The following is a 25,361-nucleotide window of genomic DNA, read 5'->3' as shown; positions in this document are numbered from 1 at the left end:
AGGACCCCCGAGGACCCTCCTGCCTGGCCATCCAGTACCTTGAGCCTCTTGTCCAGGTAGGCTGGTGACACCCAGCCCTGCCGCGAGGGGCTGGACTTGGTGGGCTTGGTGCGGACCAGCCAGCGCAGTGGGTGGGCGGCATCCAGGACCTCCACATACTGGCCTTCCCGCAGCGCAATGGCGTCCTGCTCGGCCCCCAGGGGCAGGTAGTCGGCGGTGACCACGTAGATATCAAAGATCTGAGGGGGGTGGGGGTGCTGAGGTGGTGGGACCTGGGAAGTGCCAGCCAGGCCTGCCGAGATCTCCAGGGCCAGGCCCCCCAGAGTCACCGTGCACACACAGAACAGCAGGGGTGTGGGAGGCCTCCGCTCACTGCCCACCCCCGACCCCACAGGTCACCACAGCCCCGGTGGCTCCAGGCCTGGGCTGCCTACACTCCGTTACCTGTTCACCGTCACCTCACCCCCAGCCCATCCCAAGCCCTAACAGAGTGCCTGGGACACTGGAGGCCTGACACACATTCTCTGCTGAAGGAATGAAGGAGAGAATGAATGAACCCAACAAACGGCCCTCCAGAAGGCAAGCCTCTGCTGGGCCAGTGCAGAGAAGGCCCTGTTCTCACCAGTTCCTGCCTCCTGTGCACCCTGTGGGTCCCCCTCCCTGGAGTCCGATGGGAGTCCTGCCTCCTGAGCCCCCTCCACCCTGCACCTGTCTTCAGGAGGGCCAGGCTTCTCCCTGCCCTGCTCCCAGAGGGTTCCAGCCGCCTACTTCGCCTCGGGCATCCCCGTCCTCTGACTCTGAGGAAGACTCCTGGACACTGGAGGACGGCCGTGACCGGCCGTGCCGGGGGGACGCAGATGGCGTCTTGGACTCCTCGTCGCTGTCGCCTCCGGGCACCTGCAGCTTGGCTGGGGGTGCGAGGATTACGTCACCCCAGCCTGCCTCTGGCTCTCCAGGGCTCAGGGGCAGGCCAAACACCCACCATGGACACACCCCAGAGACCCTGGGGGTGTGAGGATTACATCACCCCGGCCTGCCTCTGGCTCTCCAGGGCTCAGGGGCAGGCCAAACACCCACCATGGACACACCCCAGAGACCCTGGGGGTGTGAGGATTACATCACCCCAGCCTGCCTCTGGCTCTCCAGGGCTCAGGGGCAGGCCAAACACCCACCATGGACACACCCCAGAGACCCTGGCACCCGGGCCACTGCCCTCACCCTGCGTGATCTTGGCTGATACCATCTCGGTGATCTGGGAGGTCAGTTTCTGCAGGAACTCCTCTGTGCCCACCTCGGCGAGGGATAGGTGGCCCAAGGCCTCCTTGGCAGCCAGAGGCTCTCCTGGGGGTACAAATGCTCTGCTCAGGCGGCTGCATGGCCCTCGGATGTGCAACAAGCACCCCATGCTGCAGGCCCGTCCTGGGCCCTGGGAGCCGATGGTGAACAAAGGCCTGAGGCCTCCCTGGCATGGTGCTGATGTCCAGCAGGGAGATGAGACTGCGGCTGGCAGGGCGGGGGCCGCTGGGAACCCACCAGGATGAGGAGTCACTCTGGCTCATGAGCATCAAGCCAAGGCGTGACCAAGGGGCTGACAACGTCCAGAGACAGGGGACAGTGGATGAGGGGTGCTGGGGACAGCTGGCAGAGGCTGCAGGAGGAGATGTGGGGCCAAAGTGGGGCTGTGCAGCTCTGTTCTCAGTGCCTGACTCCCAGGTGTCTATACAGCCCGCTGGAGGTGAGCTCGTGTTCAGGGCTGGCCCAGGGACCCCATAGGCTCCTGATCCACGGGGATCAGACGTGGCTCCAACACTAACCAAGCCTCAAGTCTAGGCCATGAGAACATGGGTCGGTCCTGGCTAAATGAGCAGGTGTCCTGGGGCTAAGCTGCCCAGGAAGGGCCTCTGAGGCCTGGAGCCACCCCCGGGCAGTCTCCTCCCTGCCCCTGGCATCAGGGGCTCAGCCACCCTGGCCCCTCACAGGCACGCACCCATTCTGATCGTACCTTTCCTCTGCCCTGCAAGGTCAGCCAAACCCACAGGTTCCAACCCCTGTGCTGAGACGGCTGGTGTGGTCCTAAATGGGTGAAGGGAGTGTCCTGAGAGGCCTGGGCTGGACCCCACCGCCCTCCGTCCTTTAAGCTCCTGACAAAAAGAGGGTCTGGGGGCTTCAGGGAAAGGGGCTCCATGCCAGAGAGGCCCCAGGGAAGCCCTCATTTTGCAAGGGGGAAACTGAGGCACAGAGAAGGAAGAGCACTAGCCAAGCTACATGGCCTGCATGGGGCAGAGCCAGGACGCGCTTGGGGACAGGTGGTCTCCCTAGGGGCAGCGCTGTCTGGTCCCCCACTCCTAGAGCACCCTCCCTGACCCAGACCGGACCAGCCTCTAGGGACAGCCCTCACTCACCCCTGCAGGAAAGTGGAAATCAGCGCTTCCTTCACTTTCTCCTGCTCCTCCGCCTTAGGCACTGTCAGGAGGACCGGGCGAGCCATCAGGATGGGACTTCTGACCCCAGCACGTCTGATTCCGGGTTTGGACTGGGTCCCTCCAGAGCCCTGAGCAGGGGCTGGGCCCGAGCCCACCTCCCCAACCCACTCTTGGCCTGTGGTCTCCCTGACAGTGATGGGAGGGGAATGGGTTCTCCTGTCCTCCGAGGGGCTGAGCGAGGCCCAGGACCTGGTGGTGCAGAACCCACAGGGGCCAGGGCCCAGAGAGGACTCTGAGGCTGAAACCCACCGCCACCAGCAGGGTGTGACCCGTCTTGGGGTCTCTTTGGTGCTGTAGGAGAACGAGAAGATCAAAAAGGGGGGGCCCAAAGGGCCCCGGCCCAGATGGTGACGGGCCATGTGCCCTGAGGAGACCCCAAAGCCACCCAGGGCCTACCTCCCACACCCCAGCCCTCACTCCCCACTCACGACCAGAGATGTGCAGGCTGGCGGAGCAGATGGCCTGGCCGGCGGTGTTGCTGGCGATGCACGTGTAGGTGCCCTGGTGCTCCCGGCCCACGTCCAGCAGGACCAGGCTGTGCTGCTGTGCTGAGCTGGCCACAGTGTAGCCCGGTGTGTCGGGACCAATCCACAGCACGCCCCTCTCAGCCGCCTCCCTGAGCCAGTGCACGGTGGGTGCTGGGCATCCTGAGGGCGGGCAAAAGGGTGGGAGATGCACCCCATCAGGAGCAGCCTCTGGAAGTGGAGCCCTTCCTGTGGCCCCCTGGGGGAGATGTGAGTGGAAGGGGGCACCTCTGTCTCATCCCAGGGGTGATCTTTCCATGGCTGAGGGTGGGAAATGCCCTACCTTCTACCTTCACAGAAAAGGTGATGCTGGAGCCCTTCTTCACTTTCTTGGGGGTGAACCTCTCCAGGATTCGGGGTGGCACCAGCTGCTTACGCACATCTGGAGGGCACAGGGCAGCTGCTGGGGACTTGGCACAGCCCCCACCGCCTGCTTCCTGGTCCCCCACAGTGCCTGCAGGCCCCCAGGTGGCTCTCCACAGCCAGCACCTGGACAGCACCACGCTGCTCCATCGGCTGCGCCCTCCCTGAGCCAGCCCATGGCCACTCACATCTCCACTGCAGCCAGCCCTGGGCTCAGGCCCTCAGCACCCACGGCCACCTGGCCGCTCCCTGCCCACCTGGGGCTGCCTCACCTGATGCAGGCTTCTCTTCTGGTTCATCGGGGCCTGAAAGAGGCACTGGAGTCAGACACCTGGCACCCAGGAGCCCTGCCATGGCTCCTGCCCGGCAATCCTACCCACTGTGGTGAGGGAACCCAAGGGCAGCGCTGCCCCCAGGCAAATGTCCTAACCCCCGCCTGAACCCCGGACCATGGAGCTCTGGAACCCCATGCTCGGGTGACGGAGGCAACAGGCTGTGTGGACCAGACCCGATGCCCCATCACCCACCCTCACCCTGCTACGGACTCTGGCCCCATGCTGAACCCAGCACACAACAGAATGCCACTGCTCAGAGCAGCAGGGGACTCCCACCCAGGGCCACGGGGAAAAGCCACAGTGGTGGCGGGACGGGTTTGGGTGAACCTTGGAATGAACTCTCAGTGCTTAGAACTTTTTCAACAATAAGGAAGTAGGGTTCACTAGTCCCACGCTACCACTGTCTCCGGCTGTGTGCGGGTCTACCTAGAGCCACAGGGCTGACTCACTTTCCTGGATCAATTTCAACCTCCAGCCTGCCCATCGGTCAGGACAGAGGGCTGCACACCTCCCTGCAGGACCGACTTCTGGCGGCCTGTGCTGCTCTGTACGAATGGGTGATGGCCACTGACCCCCACTGAGGGCCTGAGGTGGCAGGGTTGCAGGGTGTCAGCCCCGGCCAGGATGCTGGCCAGTGCCCAAGGCTCTGCCCGGGACCCGGGAGCACCCACCTTGGACCAGCAGCCGCGCAGACGAGTAGGCGGCGCCCGTGGCATTGCTGATGTAGGCCGCGTACTGGCCAGCGTCCTCCCGGGTGACCGACATGACCTCCAGGGTGTGCAGGGTCTTCTTGTCAGTCATGCGGATGTGGGCGGATGCGGTCAGGGGCTGGCCGTCTTTGAACCAGTATAACCTGGGAGCTGGGTAGCCTGGGCCACAGGAGGTGGAGTGGTCAGTCTGGGCTACCACCCATGGGCACTGTGCCCTCCAGATGGCAGACAGACCCCACAACACCAGTGACGCCGTGGTGGCCTCCCGCACCCAGGCAGCATGTGGGGGGAGCCCTGCAAGTACCATCGTAAGGGTCTGAAGCCTCAGCCTGTTCTCATATAAATATTAATTTAGAAATGTAGGCACATAGTTATTCCTTTATATAATCATATATAATTTTATGGTTACTTATAAAAATATATACTCAATATAACCTTTAATTTTACTAATGACTTTTGGGTTATGAAGCATGGAACTGAGGTGACACTGTGAACAAAGTGATCCTAAGTCATGATGCCTTAAGCCCTCTGCTACGCCCACGTAAGGGCTACTGGAGGGCGCCTCGGCTGTGTGACAGCGCCAGCACTGGGAAAGCGCCCGCCGTTTAGCAAGCTGGGGAGGAGACGTCCAAATGGCCCAGACGTCTCCTTCCTGGGGAAGTTAGGAGAAAACTCTGCCCCTCCACGCTCTTGTGGCAAGGGCTGACGGCTGTCGGGAGCCCGCAGACATCCGGGGGCTCAACTGTCTCTATGTGAGGCTGTGCTTCAGCGGTCACTTTCCATGTCCACCCTCACGCTCTGCTTCTGCACCTGGTTTCTCTTTTCCTCAGAGGATAAGAATTAATGTCCTTAAGATTTCTGACAAATATGCGAAGAGCGCTGACGCATTAGGTCCGGGGCCCCCGATCTTCAAGACACGTGCCTTACCTGACCCTATCACCGACCACCATTACCCCGCACTACCTACCTGCCCTCTGCTTTGTGCTCAATAAAAGAGCGTCCAGGCACTCGGGGCCACTGCTGGTCTCCACGCTTTGGTTGGCAGTGGACCCCCGAGCCCAAATTCCCCTTATCTCTGTGTCTGTGTCTTTTATTTCCAGTTTCTTGTCTCTGCACCAACAGGGAGGGGCTCACAGAACCCTACAGGGCTGGACCCTGTACAGCAGGATGAGTGACCGCCTGACCCCATGGCCCGGGTCTCCTTTCACTTGTGGCTGACGTGGGACAGCTCCTCGACCTCCATCCCGCCACGGCAATGTCCCCACTCCCTTTCCCTCTCACCTTTCACCTTGAGCTGGAACTTGGCCAGGCGTGTGCCAGGGGCTACCCGGAGGTCTCTCAGCTCCTCTACCACCTGGGGCAGCTGGCCTTCGTCACTGGTGGATTCTGTCCCCTCCTGCTCCCGGCTGGCAGGAGAACAGAAAAGGTGGCAGCCATGAAGCAGGGCGGGAGGGGCGCTGAGGGGCTCGGGCATGGATGACATTGGAAGCCCTTGTTTGCTGACTCAGCGGACAGAGACCACCGGGGTGTGGAGGAAGGCTCCAGGAGTGCATGCTGTCAGCCCAAGCCCGGCCCTCGCCCAGCACCGTCATTCCCCAACAGGCCCTGCAAGGTCAGTCCGGGGCACAGCCCACCTCTGCAGCCCCTACCTGGACAGGTAGCCTTGGGCACTGAAGTAGGACGAGGTCTCCGTGGCATCTGCCGCAGTTTCGTAGTCTGTGCTTGTCACTGAAGAAGGAAAGGGAGCTAGAGCAACGCCTGCCACCCCACCTGCCCCAGCACAAGCTCCTGCACCAGGGTGGCGTCAGCCCTCAGAGGTCCTGACTATTCACACAGCCCTGCCTGGGAGCCACTTAGACTTGGGAGCTAGGAAGTCACGGGGGGAACAGCGGCATCGCTGCCTCTCCACCCCGGGCTGTTACCGGCCCCATTCCTCAAGGTCTCTAACCAACTACAAGCCTGTTTGACACAGCAAACTAAATACCGGATGGTCCAGAGGCCTCAGAAGAAACAGTGATAGTGGTGGAACCTTCCAGATAAATCCTACTAGGGAACAAGGGGATGGAGAGGAACAGCCCTCAAACCGTTCTCAGCACACTGACACAGGGACAGAAAACCAAACACCACAGGTCCTCACTCATAAGTGGCAGCCGAACAATGAGAACACAGGGACACCGGAAGGGGCACATCACACACCAGGGCCTGTCGGGGTGGGGGGCTAGGGGAGAGACAGCATTAGGAGAAATACCTAATGTAGGTGACGGGTTGATGGGTGCAACAAACCACCATGGCACGTGTATACCTATGTAACAAACCTGCACGTTCTGCACATGTACCCCGGAACTTAAAAGAGACACAGTCCTCAAAATCAGCTGCTGGGACTTGTGTTTCTAGTCAAGATGGAGTGACTGGGGCTGGACTTACCCTCTCTTACGGAATAAATGTTTGGGTAGCCCCCAAAGACCATATACTGAAATATTAGCCCCCCCCATGGATGAAGAGGTGGGCCCTTGGGAGGTGGATAAGGGTGGGGCACCCATCAATGGGATTACTGCTCTTATAGAAGGGACCCCAGAGAGCTGCCTCTCCCTCCTTCCCTCATGTCCTTGCATGATGTAGTTTTTCTTCTGTAATAAATTTCTAATCGTCTTCTCTAACCTGCTATTAATCCTATCCATTGGAAGTTCTATCATCTCTAGAAGTTCTACTTGGGTTTTTAAAATATATTCTATGTCTCAACATCACTAATCATCAGGGAAATGCAAAGCAAAACCACAATGTGATACCGCCTCACTGCTGCAAGGATGGCCGTCATCAAAATCCAGTAGATGTTGGTATGGAGCAGTGATCAGGGAACATGTCTACACTGCCGGTGGGCATGTAAACCAGTGCAGCCTCTATAGAACAGTGTGGAGATTCCTTAAAGAACTAAAGGTAGAACTGCCATTTGTTCCAGCAATCCCACTACTGGGAATCTACCCAGAGGAAAATAAGTCATTACTCAAAAAGGATACCTGCACACGAATGTTTATAGCCGCACAGTTCACAACTGCCAAACTGTGGAACCAGCCCAAATGTCCATCAAGCAACGAGTGGATAAAGAAACTGTGGTGTGTATCTACACGATGGAATACTACATAACCACACAAAGGAATGAATTAACAGCATTTGCAGTGACTTGGATGAGACTGGCGACTATTATTCTAAGTGAGGTAACCCAGGAATGGAAAAACCAACATCACATGTTCTCATTCACATGTGGGAGCTCAGCTGTGAGGATGCAAAGGCCTAAGAATGATGCGGTGGACTTTAGAGACCGGCAGGGGAAGAGGGGGAGGGAGGCAGGGGACAAAGGGTGACGAACACGGTGCAGTGTATGCAGGTCAGGTGATGGGTGCACCAAAGCCTCACAAATCACCGCTGAAGAACTGACTCATGTAACCAAACACCACCTGTACCCCAATAACTTATGAAAAATCTTGAGAGATACAAAAAATTAAAATAAAATAAAATACATTCTATGTCTCTTCTTTTCTGTTTTTTGAGACAGCGTCTCACTCTGTCACCCAGGCTGGAGTGCAGTGGTTCAATCAGAGCTCACTGCAACCTCAACCTCCCAGGCTCAAGTGATCCTCCTGCCTCAACCTCCCAAAATGCTGGGATTACAGTCACGAGCCACTGCACACCAGGCCAGGGCAGTGATTCCTTAAAGACAGGAAACAAGGATGAGCCCTATGATTGCTCCAGTTTCCTGCCTTGAATTTGTAGGGCCAGGGAAGGGACACTGAGGCAGAAGCAGACTCCCTGAGTTGAGAAGATGAGCTCAGAGACCTGAAAGACTAAGGCAGCTAGAGTTCACAGACAAAGTGCTGGGGAAAAGAAGGTTGTACAGAGAAAGGACCTGCCTCAAGGACTCGGCAGAATACTGACTAGCATTTGCATGTGAGGAAAGACGCACCTGAAATGACGAGGGAAACAGTACCAGGAATGGTGCCTGGCTCCACCAGTCAGACTGGAAAGATTCCTAATTCAAAGGGCACCGACTACTGGGGAAAGTTCTTGCCTCGGTAGTGCGAGGTGATTAGCCCTAGACTGAGCACTGCTCTGGAGCAACCAAAGAAATCATAAAAGCCAGGCCCCATGAATAAAATCCCATCCAAGTTTCTTCACTGTATCCCAGAACAACGCTCAAGAAGATCTGCAGAAATACAAAACATCCCAACAGGGTAAAGCTTACAATGTCAGACATTCAATTAAAGATCACCAGACATGCCAAGAGACTGGAAAAGATGACCGTAGCACAGAAAATAATCCACAGAAACCAGCCCAGAACTGATGCAGATGTTAGAACTGGTAGAGGAGACATGAAAACAGGTATTAGAATTGTATTCTCTGCATTCAAACGTTAGGTAGAGATGCAGAATATATTTTAAAAGACTCAAGTAGAACTTATAGAGACAAAAAATACAATGAATGAAATTTATAGGATGGATATTACAGAAGAAAAGATAGTGGACAAAAACACATGAATAAAAACCAGGCAACACTCTCAAGAAAGTAAAAAGACACCCACAGAATGAGAAAATATTTGAAAACTTTTTATCTGATAAGGCTCTAGTATCAAGAATATATGAAGAACTCCTATAACTCAAAAATAAAAGACAAATTACCCAATTTTACAACGTCCAAAGGATTTGAATAGACATTTCTCCAGAGATATACAAATGGCCAAGAAGCACATGAAAACTTGTTCGGTATCATTAGTCACTAGCGAAATGAAAGCAAATTGACACAATGAGGTACCCCTTCACATCTGTTAGGATGGCTGTAACAAAAGATGAACAAGAGCAAGTCCTGGCAAGGGTGTGGAGAAACTGAAACGCCTGCACGTGGCTCGTGGGAGTGTAAAATGATGTGGCTACTGTGGGAAAGGCTGGTAGCTCCTCTAGGAGTTCAGCCAGGTTGCCACATGACCAAGCAATTCCACTCCTAGGTGTATACAAGAGAAAACTAAAAACACGCCCACACAAACACTCATACACAAACTACACAAACGTTCACTGCAGCACTGTTCATAACAGCCAAAACCTCCGACGGATAAATGCCACCCAATAAATGCATCAATACTCCACATACCATGGAATATTTTTCATCCACAAAAATGTGTATGATAGTACAACACGCCACTACATGGATGGACCTTGTCAACAGTATGCTCAGTGAAGGAAGGCAGGCACACATGGCCATGCATTGTAGGCTTCTTCTCACAGGAAATGTCCAGAATAGGATAACCCATAGAGACAGAAAGTAGATTAGTCATTTCCAGGGGCTGGGGGAATGGGAGAACTGGGAACAACTGCCAATGGTTTCTTTTCAGGCATGATGAAAATGTTCCGGAATTAGATATTCCAGAACATATTATTAGACCGAAGTGACGGTTGCACAACCTTGTGAATACACTAAAACCCACGAAATTGTACACTGTTAAATTATCAATTTCATGGTGTGCAAATACTTAAAAAGTTTTAAGTCTTTATACAAAGACAAGTCATGTACAGAGAATCAGTGATAAGAATGACATCCTGATTCTCACTGGAAACAATGCAAGCTTTAAGACAGTGGACCACCGTCTTTAAAATATGGAAAGAAAAAACTGTCCTAGGAAAAATATCTTTCAAAAACAAAACTGAAGCAAAGACATTTTCTGACACACCAAATCTGAGGGAATTCCAGCATACCCACAATACAAGAAAAGGTAAAAGATGTCCTTGGGCAGAAGGAAAATGTATCAGAGGGAAGCCTAGATCTACGCAGCAGAATGAAGCGCTCAGAGACGGAACTATGTGGATAAACATGTAAGTTCTTTTCTTATTTAAGATCATTGACTTGTCTTTAATAATTTTTTTTATTTTGAAATAATTGTAAATTCACACACAGTTCTACGAAGCGATACAGAGATTCCATTTATTCTTCATCCACCTTTCTCCAACATCAGCATCTCACCTAACTATGCTACAGCATCCAACCAGGAAACCAACACTGATGCAATCCATTGCTTTTCTTGAGATTTCAAAAGTTTTACAAGAACATAATTGAGTGTATGTTTATATATTTAATTTCACGTCATAAGATGCAATTTTATTGTAGTTATTATTCATCAATAGTTCCTTTTTATGGCTGAGTAGTAGCATTCCATGGAACAGATGTACGTAAGTGAATGGTTTAACCACTCACCCAGGAAGGACATTTGGGGTGTCACAGCACTTGGCTCTGTTAGGAATGTAAGTCCTATGAACATTTGAGGGCAGGTTTTAGTTTGAATGAAATCTTTTCACTTCTCTGGTATAAATGCCAAAAAAAGAAATTGCTGGGTTATATGGTAAGCACACGGTTAGTTTTGTAAGAGGCTGCCACAGTGTTTTCAGAGTGGCTGGCCCATTTTACTCTCCCCCCAGGAATGAATGAGTGACCCAGTTTCTCCGTATCCTCACTTGCATTTGGTGCTATCCCCATTTTTAATTTTAGCCGTTCTGGTGGGTATGCAGTGACAGCTCATCGGGGTATTAACGTGAATATCCCTAATGGCTAATGACGTCACACATCTTTCATGTGCGTATTTACTTTCCGCATGTCCTCTGTGCCTAAGCTGTTTTTACTCACAACACATCTAATGCCAACTGGATGCACAACACATCCATTCCATTCTGACGCTAACTGCCCAAAGGTAGCACACACCCCAAACATTAACCGGATCGGTCTCACAAGGCTGTCCCCACTGCAGATGCCAGCTGTAAATCCCGGACTGCCACCCACACTTCTGACTGGATGGCTATGAACTGGAGGTTCCCACAACCCTCCTCCTGTGTTGGATAATTTGCCACAATGGCTTGCACAACTCAGAAAAGTGCTTGACTCACTACTAGTGGTTTACTGTGAAGGATATAACTCAGGAACAGCCTCACGGAAAAGACACACAGGGCAAGGTGTGAGGGAGAAGAGCGGCACTTGGCGCCACTGTCCTGGCACCTCCACGCGTTCACCCCCCCGAAAGCTACCCAAGCCTCTTAGTGTATGGGTTGGTGCGGAGGCTGCAGCACACAGACATGATAGATTCCTTAGCCTCCAGTGTCTCTACCCTCCCGAGAGAATGGAGGTAGGCCTGAAAGTTTTGGGCTTCTAATAAAGGCTTAATCTTTCTGGAAAGCAGCCCTCATCCTGAAGCTACCTGGGGACCACCAAAAGTCACCTTATTAGAACAAAAGACGCTCCTGTCCCCCAGGAAATTCCAAGGGATTTAGAAGCTCTGCATAGGAACTGAGGACAAAGGTCGGGTAAATGCTTCTCACAATACCACAGTGCCATGAACCATCCGCCACAGCCCGGGTTTCTCCTGAGAGGCTTCCTCATCAAGCCATTCGACAGCCTTCAAAAGGGACCCTGGGGTAGGCTGGACTCACCCTTCTTGACCCACTCACCCCACTCCATGAGGTCCACTTCCAAACCTTCCTGGGCCTCCATCCCAGCCAGGATGCCTCTCACAGAGATGACATCCCTCAACCCCCTACCCCAAGGGGCTGCAGACGGGGGACCTGTCTTGGCCTGAGCTCCCAGAGAGCTTTCCATCAGCCACAAGACACTGAGGCCCCAAATCCTGCCTGGCCTGAGATGAATGTTCTCTCAACCATCCTCAAGCCGAACTCAGGAGCCCCTACACCACCAACCTGGAGACGCCAAATCAGAGAGCAGCACTCACAGTCCACACGGAGCTCGGCCTTGGTGGAGGAGACCCCCATGCTGTTCTCAGCCAGGCAGCGGTAGACGCCCATGTCTGCTGGCACCACGGCTGTGATGATGAGCTGATGGCCACCCTGTTGGTCTTCATTAATCATGTAGTGGTCATTCTCCTCCAACAACTTCCCATCCTTGAACCAGCGCACACTGGGCATGGGCTGACCTGTCACCACGCAGTCAAAGCTCACAGGATATCCATCCTGCACTTCTTGGTTCTGCAACTCGGTCAGGAACACCGGGGCTGGGAAAGATGGCTGAGTTAGCCCCAGGGAACAATGATCATGTCCGGCTGCCACATACAAGCAAGTCACCACCAGAGGAACGGTTTGACACACATGACGTACAGAGCAATCATTCACATGGGAGCACTCGGAGACCCTAACAGCTAAACAGAATGGTGTCTTCACCCGCTAAGCCTCTCTCTCTTCCTTGTTCTCTAAGAATTCTCTTTGCCAGCTTGCTTCCCAAGTTACTTTGAGGCAAAAGGGAGAAGGGGCTGGAAACAGGGAGGAAAAGGGAGGTAAAGCAAAGATGAAGACTGTGTGGTCTGTAAGTCCAGGAGGAGCAGGTGAGGGACTCAAAGTGAGGGGGAGCTCAAAACTGGAGAGCAGTTTCAAGAAATAACATGTGGGATATTCATCACACCCTCCTTAACATTCCTAGAGAGATACAAGTAAATAGGGAAACGGCTTTTCAATGACTCCTAGATGCTTGAATGGGAAATGGTATGCAGACCGGACCATGAGGAACGCAGCATTTTATACAGGTTACATTTCAGAGTCTCATTGAAAAAATAAAATTCTAGGGAGTGAGTACGCACAACCTTTGAACAACAGGCACTTGAACTGCTTGGGTCCACTTATACACGGATTTTTTTCAACCAAATGTGGATCAAAATATATAGCACTTGCAGGATGCGAAACCCTGTACAGGGAGGGCTGACTTTTCAGTGCACAGGTTCTGCAGGGCTCATCTGGGGACTTGAGTATGTGTGGACTTGGGTACGCATGAGGGTTCTGAAATCCATCCTCTGTGTATACCAAGGTACAACTGGCTTTCACATCATTTCACACATGGGAAAGCTAAGCAGTTTCTCCCAAAGCACACAGCTAGTAAGAGACAGAGTTGGAGTTCAAATAGATTTTAACCTCTATTTAACCTCAAAGTCAGAGCTGTTCATACCCAGTGGGCTGTACCTGCAAAGAGCCCAATGGTGGGCACAGGTAACCCCTTGAGCCTGCAGCAGACTCTGGCCACGACTAGCCCGGCTCCTTCTCCCCTGCCTCTGCCTGCCTCTCCACCCTGGCTCTGGACCCCAGACCGAGGCTCATGCAGACTCACCGGCATCAGAAGTCAGCAGGCTGGGCGCTGGCTCTGGAGGCGCCCCAGGTGTAGGGGCCTCTTTGCGGATGCACATCTCCACCTTCTGGGGCCCCTGCTCCACAAGGTTGATCTCCACTCCAATGCCCAGCGTGGCAAACATCTCCTGGAAGCGGGTTACCGCCTGGCGGGCCTCAGTGAGTGCCTCAAAACGGATGCGGATGAAATGCTCATCTTCGTGGTACGTCTGCCAGTCTGCGGGCTCCTCTGGCTCTGCAGGGCCCTCGTCTGCACTCAGGAACAGCTCCTCGTCTGAAACCTCAGCCGGGCTCTTGGTGCGGAAGAGCCGGTGCAGCCGCCGGGCGGCCCGCCGGAAGGTATCATCCAGCTCACCGCTGGAGGAGCTCTCAGCCTCACTCTCTGTCCCACTGACCACCACGCAGGCACTGTGGGCTACCTGGCCAAACTTGTTGCTCACCTGGCAGGTGTAGTGGCCAGCATCAGCACGGCCTAGGCCAGTAATCAGCAGAGAGCAGGTGCCGTCCCCAAGCTGGTCAATGTGGTGGTGCCGCCCATCAGTCAGCTCCACGCCATCCTTCAGCCAGCGGGCTCGCACATCTGCCTTGCTGGCCACGACACACTCCAGCTGCAGGGCATCCCCCACCTGTGCCTCAGTGTCCCCAAATGTGTGGGAGAACACGGGCCCTTCCTGCTGCTTCATCTCTTTCCGAACCTTGTAGCCCTTAAAGGCGGCCTGGATCTTCACAGCTGCCTTGTCCATTGAGGGATCACCCAGGTCTTTGGTGCTCAGGTCTCCCAGTGGTGGGCGCACAGCAGCCAGTGGCTCCTGCTGCTCCTGTGGCTTCACAGAGGGGGCTCCTGGGGCCCCGACCTGTGGGCACAGAGCCTGATGTCATGGTGAGATAGGGAAACTGAGGCCAGAAACAGGGCAGGACTAGCACGGGATGCATGGCGGGGACAGCTCCAGGTCTCGCTCCAGTATGCCGTTTTTCCTCCTACCAACTGGACCCACACTAGCTTCAACTGACCTAGATGTCCGACAGCACCTCCCAAAAGGCAGACCCACTTCCTGGAAATCACTTGACACAGTCACCCAGACAGGGATGAACAGGGTTGTGAAGATCACCATGAATAGGCCAGTTCCAACTCTTTAGGCAAAAGTTTTAACAGTCAGGCAGGTATAGGACTGGGTGGGTGCAGGGAGGATGGAGAGATACACCGATGAACAGAGGGTTGAATGGGAGAACAGGTGTCTGCATGTATGGGTGGGCAGGTGGCTGGTGGATGAGTGAATGGTTAGACAGATGGTGGTATGGGTGGATGAGTGGGTAAACAGGCTGGCAGATAAACAGACGAGCAGGTGAACAAGTGCAGGAATAGATCATGGACGAATAGTGGATGGATAATAAACAGCAGATGAATGCAGTTGTACCGTTGTTATGGTGGGTAAACAGGATGACAGATAAATCAATAAACAGGTGAACAGGCACAGGAGTGGCTCATGGAGAGCAGATGGATGGATGAATGGAAGTATGCTGGGTGGATACATGAATGGACAGTGGGTAGACAGATGCAAGTCAGAGAGAACGATGGATGAATAGATGAAAAGAAGGAAGGATGGATGCATGCATGGCTGGACAGATGGAAGGATGATAGATGGATGATGAATGGATACAGGCATGGATGGACAGATGGAAGGATGACGGATAGATGAATGGACAGACGGTAGGACGATGAATAGATGATGGATGGATGAGTACACAGATGGCAGATGGGTGGATGGATGACTGATGGAAGGAAGAGTGTGTGCATGGATGGATAGATGGAAGAAAGGAAGGAAAGATGAACATATGGATGAACAGATGGCAGGTGAATGAATAGATGAAAGTAAAGGTCTGGTTCAAGTTGGTGTCGAACATGAAAAGAAAAGAAAAAAAGTAAAAGAAAATAGACACATAAGTAGATGGGTGGATTAAAGGAAAAAAGAATGAATGCATGAATGGATGAATGAATAAAAGGAAGAATGGAAACATAAATGGATTAAATGGAAGGAAAAATAGATGCATGGATTGAAGGATGGATGGTGGATGGACAGAAGAGAATAAATGCATGCACTGATGGATGGCTCATGTATGGGTGGATGGAAGGATGGGTGGATGATGAATAGATGAAAGGAAGAAAAGACAGAAGCATGAGTGGATCGGTGACGGATGGAGGGATGGATAATGAATAAACAGATGAAAGGAAAGAAAGACAAATGTATGATTGGGTGGATGGTAGAACGATGTAAGGATGGAAAGATGAATGCATGAATGGATGGATGGCAGATGGATGGATGGACACATAGATGAATGAATAGTGGATGGGTGGATGGAAGGAAGGATGGGTGGATGCAGAGACAAGTGGATGAATGGTGGATGGATGACGAACAGATGAAAGGAAGGAAAGACAGAAGCATGAATGGATTGGTGGTGGACGGGTGGATGGAAAGATGGATGAATGGATGGATGATGGTAGACGGATGACGAATAAACAGATGAAAGGAAAGAACAGATGTATGAATGGATGGATGGTAGAAGGAGGGAAGGATGGAAAGATAGATGCATGAATGGATGGATGGCAGATGGATGAGTGGAAGGATGGATGATGCACAGGTGGATAAATGGTAGATGGGTAGGTGGAAGGAAGAATGGATGGATGCACGGATAGGTGAATGAATGGTAGACGGATGCATGAATAGATGGATGAATGGTGGATGGACGCATGGATGGATGGTGGACGGACAGATGCATGGATGGATGGTGGACGGACAGATGCATGGATGGATGGTGGATGGACAGATGCATGGATGGGTACATGGAAGGAAGTAAAGGTGGATAAATGGATGCATGGATAGATGGATGAATGGTAGATGAGCAGATGAATAGAAGAAAAAATGATAGATGAATAGATGCATTTATGGGTGGATGAATAGTGGATGCATGGATGGATGGATGGAGGGATGGAAGGATGGCGAAGGTCTCAGACCTCTCCTTGCAGGCCAAGTTGGGGTGCTCACCTTGCTGACCAGTGGTGACATGCCTGGCCTCCCCGCCTTCTTGAGGTAGGCGACCAGGGAAGGGGTGCCTGCCCGGGACTCGTCATCAGAGCTGGTGTGTGAAAGGTCAGCCTCTCCGGTGCGTGCCAGCTCATCAGCCGTGGAGTAGCCTTCGGAGAAGTCAGGTGCCACCTCCTCTGCCTCCTGGGGCAGGCGCTGCGAGCGGCCATCCTCCTCAGGCAGCTCGCTGATGGAGTCCAGCGTGGGCTCACGGCTCATGCGACGCTTTCGAGCCAGGGCCTCCCACAGCAGGTGCAGGTCACCCTCCTGAGCTGCCTCGGGGGGCAGGCTGGGCTGCGGAGGGCCCTCATCCACAGAGGCTGGGCTCAGCGCCACTGAGGAAGGCAGGAGACGGGTCAGTGGGCTACGACAGAGCTAACACCCCAGACCCACCTGGGCTGCTAATCAGCATGTGGCTGGTCTGTGGCCTTGCTAGGCCTCTCTGCCCACCTGGCACTGGCTACTTCAGATGGCACAATCTTTGCAAGTCTCAGAGCCTCTGAGCCTCGGCTCTCCCACTTGGAGTGGGGCCTCAGTCTACCTCCCTGCACAGGACATGTGATGCCCGGAACAGAAAAGGACTCTGCAAAGGCAAATTGGGCTGATTTGAGCCCTTCTAACCCTGCTTCTGGGATACAGCACCTAGACTCATGGGAGTGCTGGCTGCCAGGCAGAGGGGCTCAGGCTCAGAGTGCAGGGGACGGGCCTCAGAGGGTGGGGTGGCTTGGAGCACCAGGAGTTGCAGGGAGTTCAGAATACAGGGGATGTTTGTGTACAGGGGCCCAGAAGCTTAAAGGGACCAGAACAGGTGAACCAAGTGTTGCACCAGCCCGGACCTGCTCAGGTGCAGTAGGCTGTCCTCGGCCGTCGAGGCTCTGCACGTGGGGTTTGCACATCTCCCTACTGAGCCTCAGTCTCTCCCACGTGGCGGGGTCCTCAAGAGGACCCTCAGCCCTTCCCTGAGAGAGCCTGTGAGAAGGCGGGCAAACTGCACCCCCACCCAGAGCCCCCCACCCTGGAGCTGGGAGGACAGGGCGGACGCACCCTGGAAGGTAGCAGCCTCGGGGCAGGTGGAGTCCTGGGCCAGACCACAGCGGTACTCGCCCTCGTCTTCTGCCGTGAAGCCCCTGATCACCAGCATCTGTCGCCGACCCTGGGAGACCACCTCGAAGTGCCCGCTGGGTTGGATGTGCTCCGTCCCTCTGTGCCAGACAACCTCGCCAGCCTCAGCGGCCACCTCAAGCTCCAGACAGACATCCTCACCAGCTGCCACCTGCCGGCTCTCAAGAGCTGAGGGCTGGGGACGCACAGGCTTTGGTGGCTCTGCTGGGAACAGTGTCCATGGAGGAGGACAGGCCCCATCAGCAAAGATGCACCCAGAGCGCCGGCCCTACCCCGAGGCCCCCCTCCCTCCTCCAGCTTGTGGAGGCTGTGAACTCCCCAGGTCCCAGCGTAGCAACTCACCAAGCTGCACAGTCTGGGGCAGGTGCACTGGCTCCCCGGCGCCCGCAGGGCCCACGGCTGCCACACGGAAGCGGTAGGTCTCCCCGGGGGCCAGGCCATCCACGACACACTCAGGTCCAGGCACCAGATCGTGGCATAGCCGCCACTGGCCTGTGGCCCCCTCCTTCACCTCCACGCGGTAGCCACAGAGACCACCGCCTCCATCGCTCGTGGGAGCTGCCCAAGACAGTGTCACAGCGTGGCCACTGCGAGCCACCACCTCAGCATCCTCTGGGGGCTCAGGGAGGCCTGGGGGAAAGGGGGACCGGTCAGGCGACGGCTCCCTGTTGGCACAGACAGCCCCTCTGGAGGCCACTGGGCTCTGTACTGCCTGCAGGTGGCCGCACCCTGAGGCTCCGAGCTGCTGTGCCAGTGGCCCACGTCTCAGGGAGTGCGGGCTGCTGCCCAGGCCCCGTGGCGGCACACCTGCGTATCCCATGGAGACTGCCTGGAGCCACCCGGCGTGGAGAGCCCCCAGCAGTCTCTGGGGCCAGAGCCCCTCCTACCTCTGGTCTGCCCAGAGCTGGGCTCAGATGTGCACTGGGGGTGGGGGGAGGTGAGGAGATGGGGCAGGATGAGGGGACCTTGGCCTCAGGAGCCTACAGGGTGGTGGGCTCATGCATGGTTATGCCCGGCCAAGGGCAGCTTCCCAAACTCCCACGGTCAGGCCCCTATCTTCAGGCAGCCCAACCAGAGGGTGTGGAGGGGGCAGATGCTGCAGAACCCTGCCTGGGACGCCCCAGACCGACCTGCAAGGGAGGGAGCAGGGAGCTCGCCCACCACCCACCCAGCACGGTGAGCCACGCAGAGGCCACGGCGTCGCGGCAAGCGAAGGTGACCTCCCCGGCGTGGTGGGGCTGGGCACCGCACAGCAGCAGGGCGTGGTGACTGCCGTCGGCAGTGACCATCCAGTCAGCATCATCTGGCTGCACCGCAGCGCCGTTGATGTACCAGGATGCCTCTCCCACCGGCACCGCCTCACTGAGCGTGCAGGTGAAGCGGGCCTGCGCGCCGGCCGGGACCGCCGCGTCCTTCAGCGGCTCCAGGATCTCCAGGCGCCAGCCTGCGGCCATGCAGGGGAAGGGGTGTGAGGACGAGGGCCTGAGCTTGTGCTGGCCTGGTGCCTGGGCTTCTGACCAGCCTGGCCGGTGCTTGGGCTTCCGACCCTCGCTTCGTCACATTTGCGTGGGTGGGAGGGGTCTGGGAGACCGAAGCTCCCTACCTGTGGCCCCAAGAGCCCCTCAAGTGAGGGCAGCCCAGCCTCCCGCGGGGACACCTCTGCTTGGCCCCCAGCCCTGCTCCGTCCTTCCTGCCTTCAACCCAGCCTCCTGTGGGTCCCAGAGACCAACACATCCCCTCCCAGCTCTGAGGCACCTCTTGTCTCAGCACAGGACGCACGCACCGTGCCACCCCTCCTGGGCCCTGGGCCGGGGGCTCCTATCCACTGCGGAGCAGGTGGCTCTGGGCCTCAGGTGGAAGGAGCAACCCCTGGCGAACCCCGTCCCTCGTGTCGCTCCCTTCTTCCGCCCTCCCCACAGCCCCAGGGCCTCCGCCCCTGATGCCCCTCTGCTGCCGGAGCCCCCAGTCCCAGCCCTCTGCAGCCTGCCCGCCCACCGCAGCCTCTAGTGGGAGGGATCCTGCCTGCCCCGCACCGACACCGCGCAGTCACCTCGGACCGTGAGGAACGCAGAGGTCACCATGTCCCCAGCCAGGAAGGTCACCCGGCAGCTGTCCTGGGGCCGCAAGTTTTTGAGAAGCAGCAGGTGGCGCAGGCCATTCTCGAAGTAGACCACCTCGGCATTCTCCGAGGTGCGCACGGGTTCGTCGTCCAGCAGCCAGGTGTGGGCGGCCACCTCGGGCTGGGACAGCTGGCACTCAAACAGCGCCTCGCCGCCCTCCAGCGCCTCCACATTCTCCAGCCCCTGCACCACCGTGTTCTTGGCTGCAGGGAGAGAGAGTCTCAGACCAGTCTACACTTCCAGCGTCCCCACGTCCCCGGGGAGAGCCCTGAAAACTACAAAAAGCCAAACAAAATGCCCCTTCCCTGAGGCTACGTGGAGGGGGGCACTCAGCGTCCAGGGCATGGCACTGACCACCTCCACGCCACGCCCTGCTCACTTTGGCACTGGGCTCCTGACCTCACAGGTGAGAAACCTCACAGGTGTTTATGAGACTAGAAACTCGCCAACCGCACAACTGGGCTCAAACGCAGACATGAGGCTCGAGCTGGGCTTTACTCGCCAGGGCCCTGCTGCAGCTTCAGGTCTGGGAACAGCCCTTTCTCCGCACCCCAAACAGAGCTCCCAGACCTGCTGCCTGGCCACTGGGATGCCTTGCTCAGACTCACACCAACCAGAGACCTCCTCCCAAGTCCACTGCCCTCCGCTCTCCCCTCCCTCTCTAATTATCCTGTGGGTTCACGTCTAGGAGTCTCAAATTTGGCCACACACTCCTCATGGAAGCCACAAGCCCAGCAGCTGTGCGCGCCCTGCCTGCCCACAGCTCAGCTCTGGTGCAGCGAGCCTGCCACCTCCAGGGCCTGTTGCCACCTGTCCGAGCCACCTACGTCCCAGCACTACCAGACACCGCCTGTCATTCCTCTGTCACTGTGTGGCCCAAGCTGTGCCAAAGCGACCCCGGGCCTGGGGCTGCCCCCCAGGCGGCCTCACCTTGCACTTGCAGCAGGGCCACTACGCGGGTGCCCGCAGCCTCACAAGAATAGATGCCACTGTCACAGGGCAAGGCCGGCCTGAAGGTCAGCCTGGCCACGTTCCAGTCCTGCTCTATGATGACACGGCGCCCATCCGCACGCACCTCCCGCTCGTCCGTCTTCCACGTGGCCTGCACAGGCCGTGAGTACTGGCAGAGGAGCTCGGCCGAGCCGCCCTCCTCCACAGCCAGGTCCTGCATGGCACTGACCACCTCCACCACAGGATCTGTCGGCCAACATGCCGGATACACGTCAGCCCCCATGGCTGAGCCTCCGCAGCCTTCCCTCCCTCTGCTGTCAGCGTCAGCGGCTTCAGTGGCAGCAAGCGCAGAGCTGTGGCAAGCAATGGCGGGGCAGTGACCGCCAGGCACATGGCCCAGGGAAGGGGGCCCACCCATCCACTGCAGACACGCCTTACCCCCACCCATGGCAGATAGCACTGTTGGGCTTGCTCTCTTTCCCGGTGGGCCCCTCCTGGTCCCTTTTGCCCCTACTTCCCTCTGGCCCTGGGCACACTACCCCAAGGGACACACAGCCCCCAAAGTCCCCCTCTCCAAATGTCCTCTGACCCTGGCTCAGGAGCCAGAGCCCCAGCCCAGCTCGCTCCTAATGCCATCTCTCTTGGGGTCCCCGTCCCATCTCCACCTGTCCAAATCCTACTCCACAAATGACTGTTCGCCCCTGGGACCCGGGTGAACCTTCCACATTTTCTATGAGGGTGTACAGGGGGCAAAGGCACCATGTGAGTCACTGGGAGGGGCTCCTGTATGGCCAGCTCTTTCCCAGAAGGGCACAAAGCCAGCCTGAGCTCACAGCGGGGGAAGCAGGTGCGAGCAGGGGCAGGCTGCGCAGGGCTGCTCTTGCCTCCACAAGGCACTGGGTTTCACGGCTGGGCACGTGCAGCCAGCAAGGTGGTGACCCGCAGGGCACAGACTGGTGTCCAGCTATACCAGTCCCTAAGCCCAGGCTTCTCACCCACCCTGCATGCCCACCTGTGCCGCTGCAGGCAGACAGCATGCATAGAGTGGTGCCCAGCCTGTGACCCTGGGGGCCAATCCCTGATCCCAGGAGGCTGCAGGAAGCACACAAAAGTGCCAGCATGGCGGGGATTCCCATCGGCCAATACCTTTGATCAACAACTTGGCCATGGAGACCAGGGCCCCTGCGCGGAAAGTGATGGTGCCGGAGTCGGCCACCCCCAGGCCTGAGAGCGTGAGGGAGTGAAAAGTCCCTTCACGCACAGCGATGGCGCTTTGGGGGCCATCCTGTAGCAGGGTCCCATCCAGCCACCAGCGGGCCTCCGGCCCACCCGCGTGAGACACCTCACAGGAGAACGTGGCCACCTCCCCCGCGAAGACATCCACATTCTGCAAGCCACGTACCAGGCACGGCGCTGCCTCTGCACAGGAGGGTAAGAAGAAGGGCCAGGCTAGGGCACCCTGGAGTCCACAGGACTGGGCCACTTTAGGGTTCACTGGTGTGGGGGTGTGGCACTAGATTGGGTCTCTGTCCTCGGTTCCTGGCACAGAGGTTCTAAAGCCCTCAGAAGTCCCTGAGTGTTCACAGTGTGCTCCTTTGACTACACCTGAGTTTATGTTAATGAGGTGGCTCAGGTAGGGGTCCTGGACAGCATCAGAATGGGCCTTTAGAAAGGCCAAGTGTTTAGAGGGTTGGAAGTTTCCCACTGTCCCTCCTCTAGGACATGGAGAGGGGGTCAGAGATGATGCTCTATGAAAACTCTGAATGAGATTTGGTGCGTCCCCAGGTTGGTGAAGGCGTGGAGAGTTGGGGGCATGGCACACCCACAGAGGACATGGAAGGTCTTTGCCCTTTAAATCTTTTCTACACGGCTGTTCCTGAGCTGTATCCTTTATAGCAGCTGCTCAATACAAGTGTTTCTATGAATTCTGGGAGCTGTCTTAGCAAGTAAACCAAACTCAAGGAGGGGTAGTGGGAACCCCATTTCACAGCTGTTCTGTCAAAAGTATGGGTGGCCTGGGACTTCCCACTGGCATCTGAGTGAGGGCAGTCTTGTCGGACTGAGCCCTTAATCTGTGAACTCTGACTCTAACTCCAAGTAGAAAGCATCAGAATTGAACTGAATTGTAGACAGCCAGTTGCTGTCTGCTAGAGAATCGCTTCATGTGTGGCCCCCAGACATCTGGTCAGAGTGTTCTGTGCTGAGGGAATAACAGGAGAAAAACAGCGAGCGTGTTGTTCTGTAGAACTGGTGTCAGACGTGGGAACTGGCCAGGCACAGTGGCTCACGCTTATAATCCCAGCACTTTGGGAGGTCAAGGTAGGAGGGCTGTTTGAGCCCAGGAGTTCAAGACCAGCCTGGGCAACACGGTAAGACCTTGTGGAGGCATCCTGTGCCTGTAATCCCAGCTCCTCGTGAGGCTGAGGTGGGAGGACGGCTTGAGCCCAGGAGGTTAAGGCTACATCATAGCTCACCCCCTCACCCCTGCCAAAAGTGGGACTTGCTAGAATAGCCTGGGGCCAGCAACTGGTACAGGGCCACCCTGGGGTCTGCCAGAGCCGGCACCACCCAGGCCGGGAGAGTGACCTAGGGCTAGGGTCTAGAACTCCACCCAGGCCAGCTGGCCCACCCTGATCACAGAGGGAGACACAAAGGCTGCTCACAGTGAGCCTATGGAGAGGGGCTCAGCCCCAACTCACAGACCCACACCCCACACACCCCTTCAGAACATGCCTGGTCTCACCCACAGGAGGCTGACGACAGGCACGCGTGCCCTTCTCAGAAGCACAACCTCCGAGCCCCATGGCTGGGGTTCTTTCTGGCATTTGGTGCCTTGTCTGACCCAGTGTGGGTTGGGAGGGAGCAGCCACAGGGCCTGCTGCTGTGAGAGGGTGGGAGTTCACCTCAGAAATGAGCTCCCTGTCCCGGGGGTGTGGAAGCAGACACTTCTCCCATCCCAAGAGGGCAGTCTGTCCAGATGTCCTCCAAGGTCCCTTCAGTCCAGAATTCCAGGGCCCTAATGTTGAGTGGCAACCACTCCCCTCCTGGTCACACAGCAGGGCCCAAGCTCGAGGGGCTGTCCAGACATGTGTGGTCACTGCCTGCCCTGTGCCCTCCACACTCTCCTTCTCCACCCAGCTACCGCTCAGACGGAAACTCAGGGTGGTCTCGGCAGAGGAGAACGTGCCCAGGCTACTGTGCCCACACAGCTGAACCCCGCACACCACAGGCAAGAGAGGAAGACAGAACCAAAGGCTTATTCCACCACCTGCTGCCCTCCATCCTTGCTTGCCCCTGAAAAATTTCCCGAGGCCTTCCTGTGAGCCTCCTCACAAAGAGAGAGAAACTGCAGTTGGCGAAGTCCAGAGACTTGCATCCCATGGAGTGAGGGAGCGTGAGTGGGGAGCACTTCCAGACACCAGACACCCATCAGGGCCACACCAGGCAGATCAGCCCCTGCGCCCTCCCGAGCAGGCCTTCCACTGGAAGCCCCTCCACGCTCTCCCTCGCGTGCACCACTGACACCCCAGCACTAGCTCCCAGCCTGCCCTCCAGTCTTCCCCAAGTGCACATCTGGCCACCTCCTCATCTTGCTCCACCAGCTTTCCATTCTTGTCTCCAGCAGTTTCCCAGCTCTTACACCACACCACCTACCTGGGATGGGCACCCATTTACACACCGGTGCCCAGGCCCTTACTACAGGTCACAGCCAGGTGTCTGTATGTGAGCCAGCTCACCCAGGCTGAGAGCCCCTCACCAAGACAGGGGCCAAAGCACAGCCCAGCTCCATGCGGCTCCATACAGTTGCCCACTGCAATGACCACACCAGGCCCCTGCTATCCTGCCCCTGCTCAGGACACCTGGGCAACTCCCCATCTTCATCACTCAACTGGAGGGCACTGGCATCTGGATCCTTTCCCAAACCCACAGGCCACAGAACTGAGTGCATCTGTCTCCTCCTAATGACTTGGGAGTGGGAGGTGGCACCTAGGATGAAGGACACACTACCTCCATGTCCAACTCCCCCAACGGACTGGGGACTCCCTGAGGGCAGACTGCATCCATCCCATCGTGAGGCTCAGGACTTGGTTAGGAGCTTAGAGGGTATGTTCCATTGTGAATGAATGGATAGAGCTGGATTGTGAATGTATGATGGATGGTGGGTAGACAGTGAATGAATGGAAAGACAGGTGGATAGTGGCTGAGTGAATGATGAATACGTGAGTGGATGGGGGAAGGGTAGATGAATGGCAGACAGGTGACTAGATGGATGGATGGGTGGATGGTAGATGAATGGAAGGATGGGTAGCAGATGGATAGATGGATAGTAAATGGATGAATAGCGGACGGATGGGTGTGTGGAGGGATGGATGCGGATGGATCAATGGATGAGCAGCAGGATGGAAAGATGAATAGTAAGTGGATGGACGGACGGTGGACGGTGAATGCACGGACGGTAGGTGTGTGGATGCTGGATGGATGAATGGATGGATTTCGAATGGATTGATGGACAGATGGTAGAAG

General features: G+C 56.1%; 1 protein-coding gene across 43 annotated transcripts in view; it reads right to left on the bottom strand.

Moving 5' to 3' along the window:
- Positions 1 to 25,361, bottom strand: part of OBSCN (obscurin, cytoskeletal calmodulin and titin-interacting RhoGEF) — a 174,023-nt gene that overhangs the window by 41,303 nt on the left and 107,359 nt on the right. For 39 of the 43 annotated variants that reach the window (XM_037739755.1, XM_037739768.1, XM_037739769.1 and 36 more), the window contains 20 exons: positions 21,984 to 22,256; positions 20,817 to 21,083; positions 19,817 to 20,089; positions 18,935 to 19,210; positions 18,109 to 18,396; positions 17,689 to 17,967; positions 16,606 to 16,979; positions 13,548 to 14,418; positions 12,169 to 12,447; positions 6,065 to 6,143; positions 5,697 to 5,821; positions 4,377 to 4,574; positions 3,643 to 3,675; positions 3,291 to 3,389; positions 2,912 to 3,130; positions 2,403 to 2,463; positions 2,003 to 2,073; positions 1,219 to 1,341; positions 769 to 908; positions 39 to 239 (listed from right to left, as the gene is read on the bottom strand). In XM_037739755.1, the coding sequence (XP_037595683.1) occupies positions 39 to 239; positions 769 to 908; positions 1,219 to 1,341; positions 2,003 to 2,073; positions 2,403 to 2,463; positions 2,912 to 3,130; positions 3,291 to 3,389; positions 3,643 to 3,675; positions 4,377 to 4,574; positions 5,697 to 5,821; positions 6,065 to 6,143; positions 12,169 to 12,447; positions 13,548 to 14,418; positions 16,606 to 16,979; positions 17,689 to 17,967; positions 18,109 to 18,396; positions 18,935 to 19,210; positions 19,817 to 20,089; positions 20,817 to 21,083; positions 21,984 to 22,256 (4,529 nt within the window). The remainder of the gene's footprint in view (positions 1 to 38; positions 240 to 768; positions 909 to 1,218; positions 1,342 to 2,002; positions 2,074 to 2,402; positions 2,464 to 2,911; positions 3,131 to 3,290; positions 3,390 to 3,642; positions 3,676 to 4,376; positions 4,575 to 5,696; positions 5,822 to 6,064; positions 6,144 to 12,168; positions 12,448 to 13,547; positions 14,419 to 16,605; positions 16,980 to 17,688; positions 17,968 to 18,108; positions 18,397 to 18,934; positions 19,211 to 19,816; positions 20,090 to 20,816; positions 21,084 to 21,983; positions 22,257 to 25,361) is intronic. The other 4 variants (XM_037739776.1, XM_037739790.1, XM_017532027.2 and 1 more) reach the window with 1 other exon arrangement.

This window comes from Cebus imitator, unplaced genomic scaffold (assembly GCF_001604975.1).
Source record: "Cebus imitator isolate Cc_AM_T3 unplaced genomic scaffold, Cebus_imitator-1.0 Scaffold75, whole genome shotgun sequence".
NCBI classification, from domain to species: Eukaryota; Metazoa; Chordata; class Mammalia; order Primates; family Cebidae; genus Cebus; species Cebus imitator.
The sequence above is the reverse complement of the archived record's forward strand: the minus strand, read 5'-3'. Positions and strand labels throughout refer to the sequence as shown.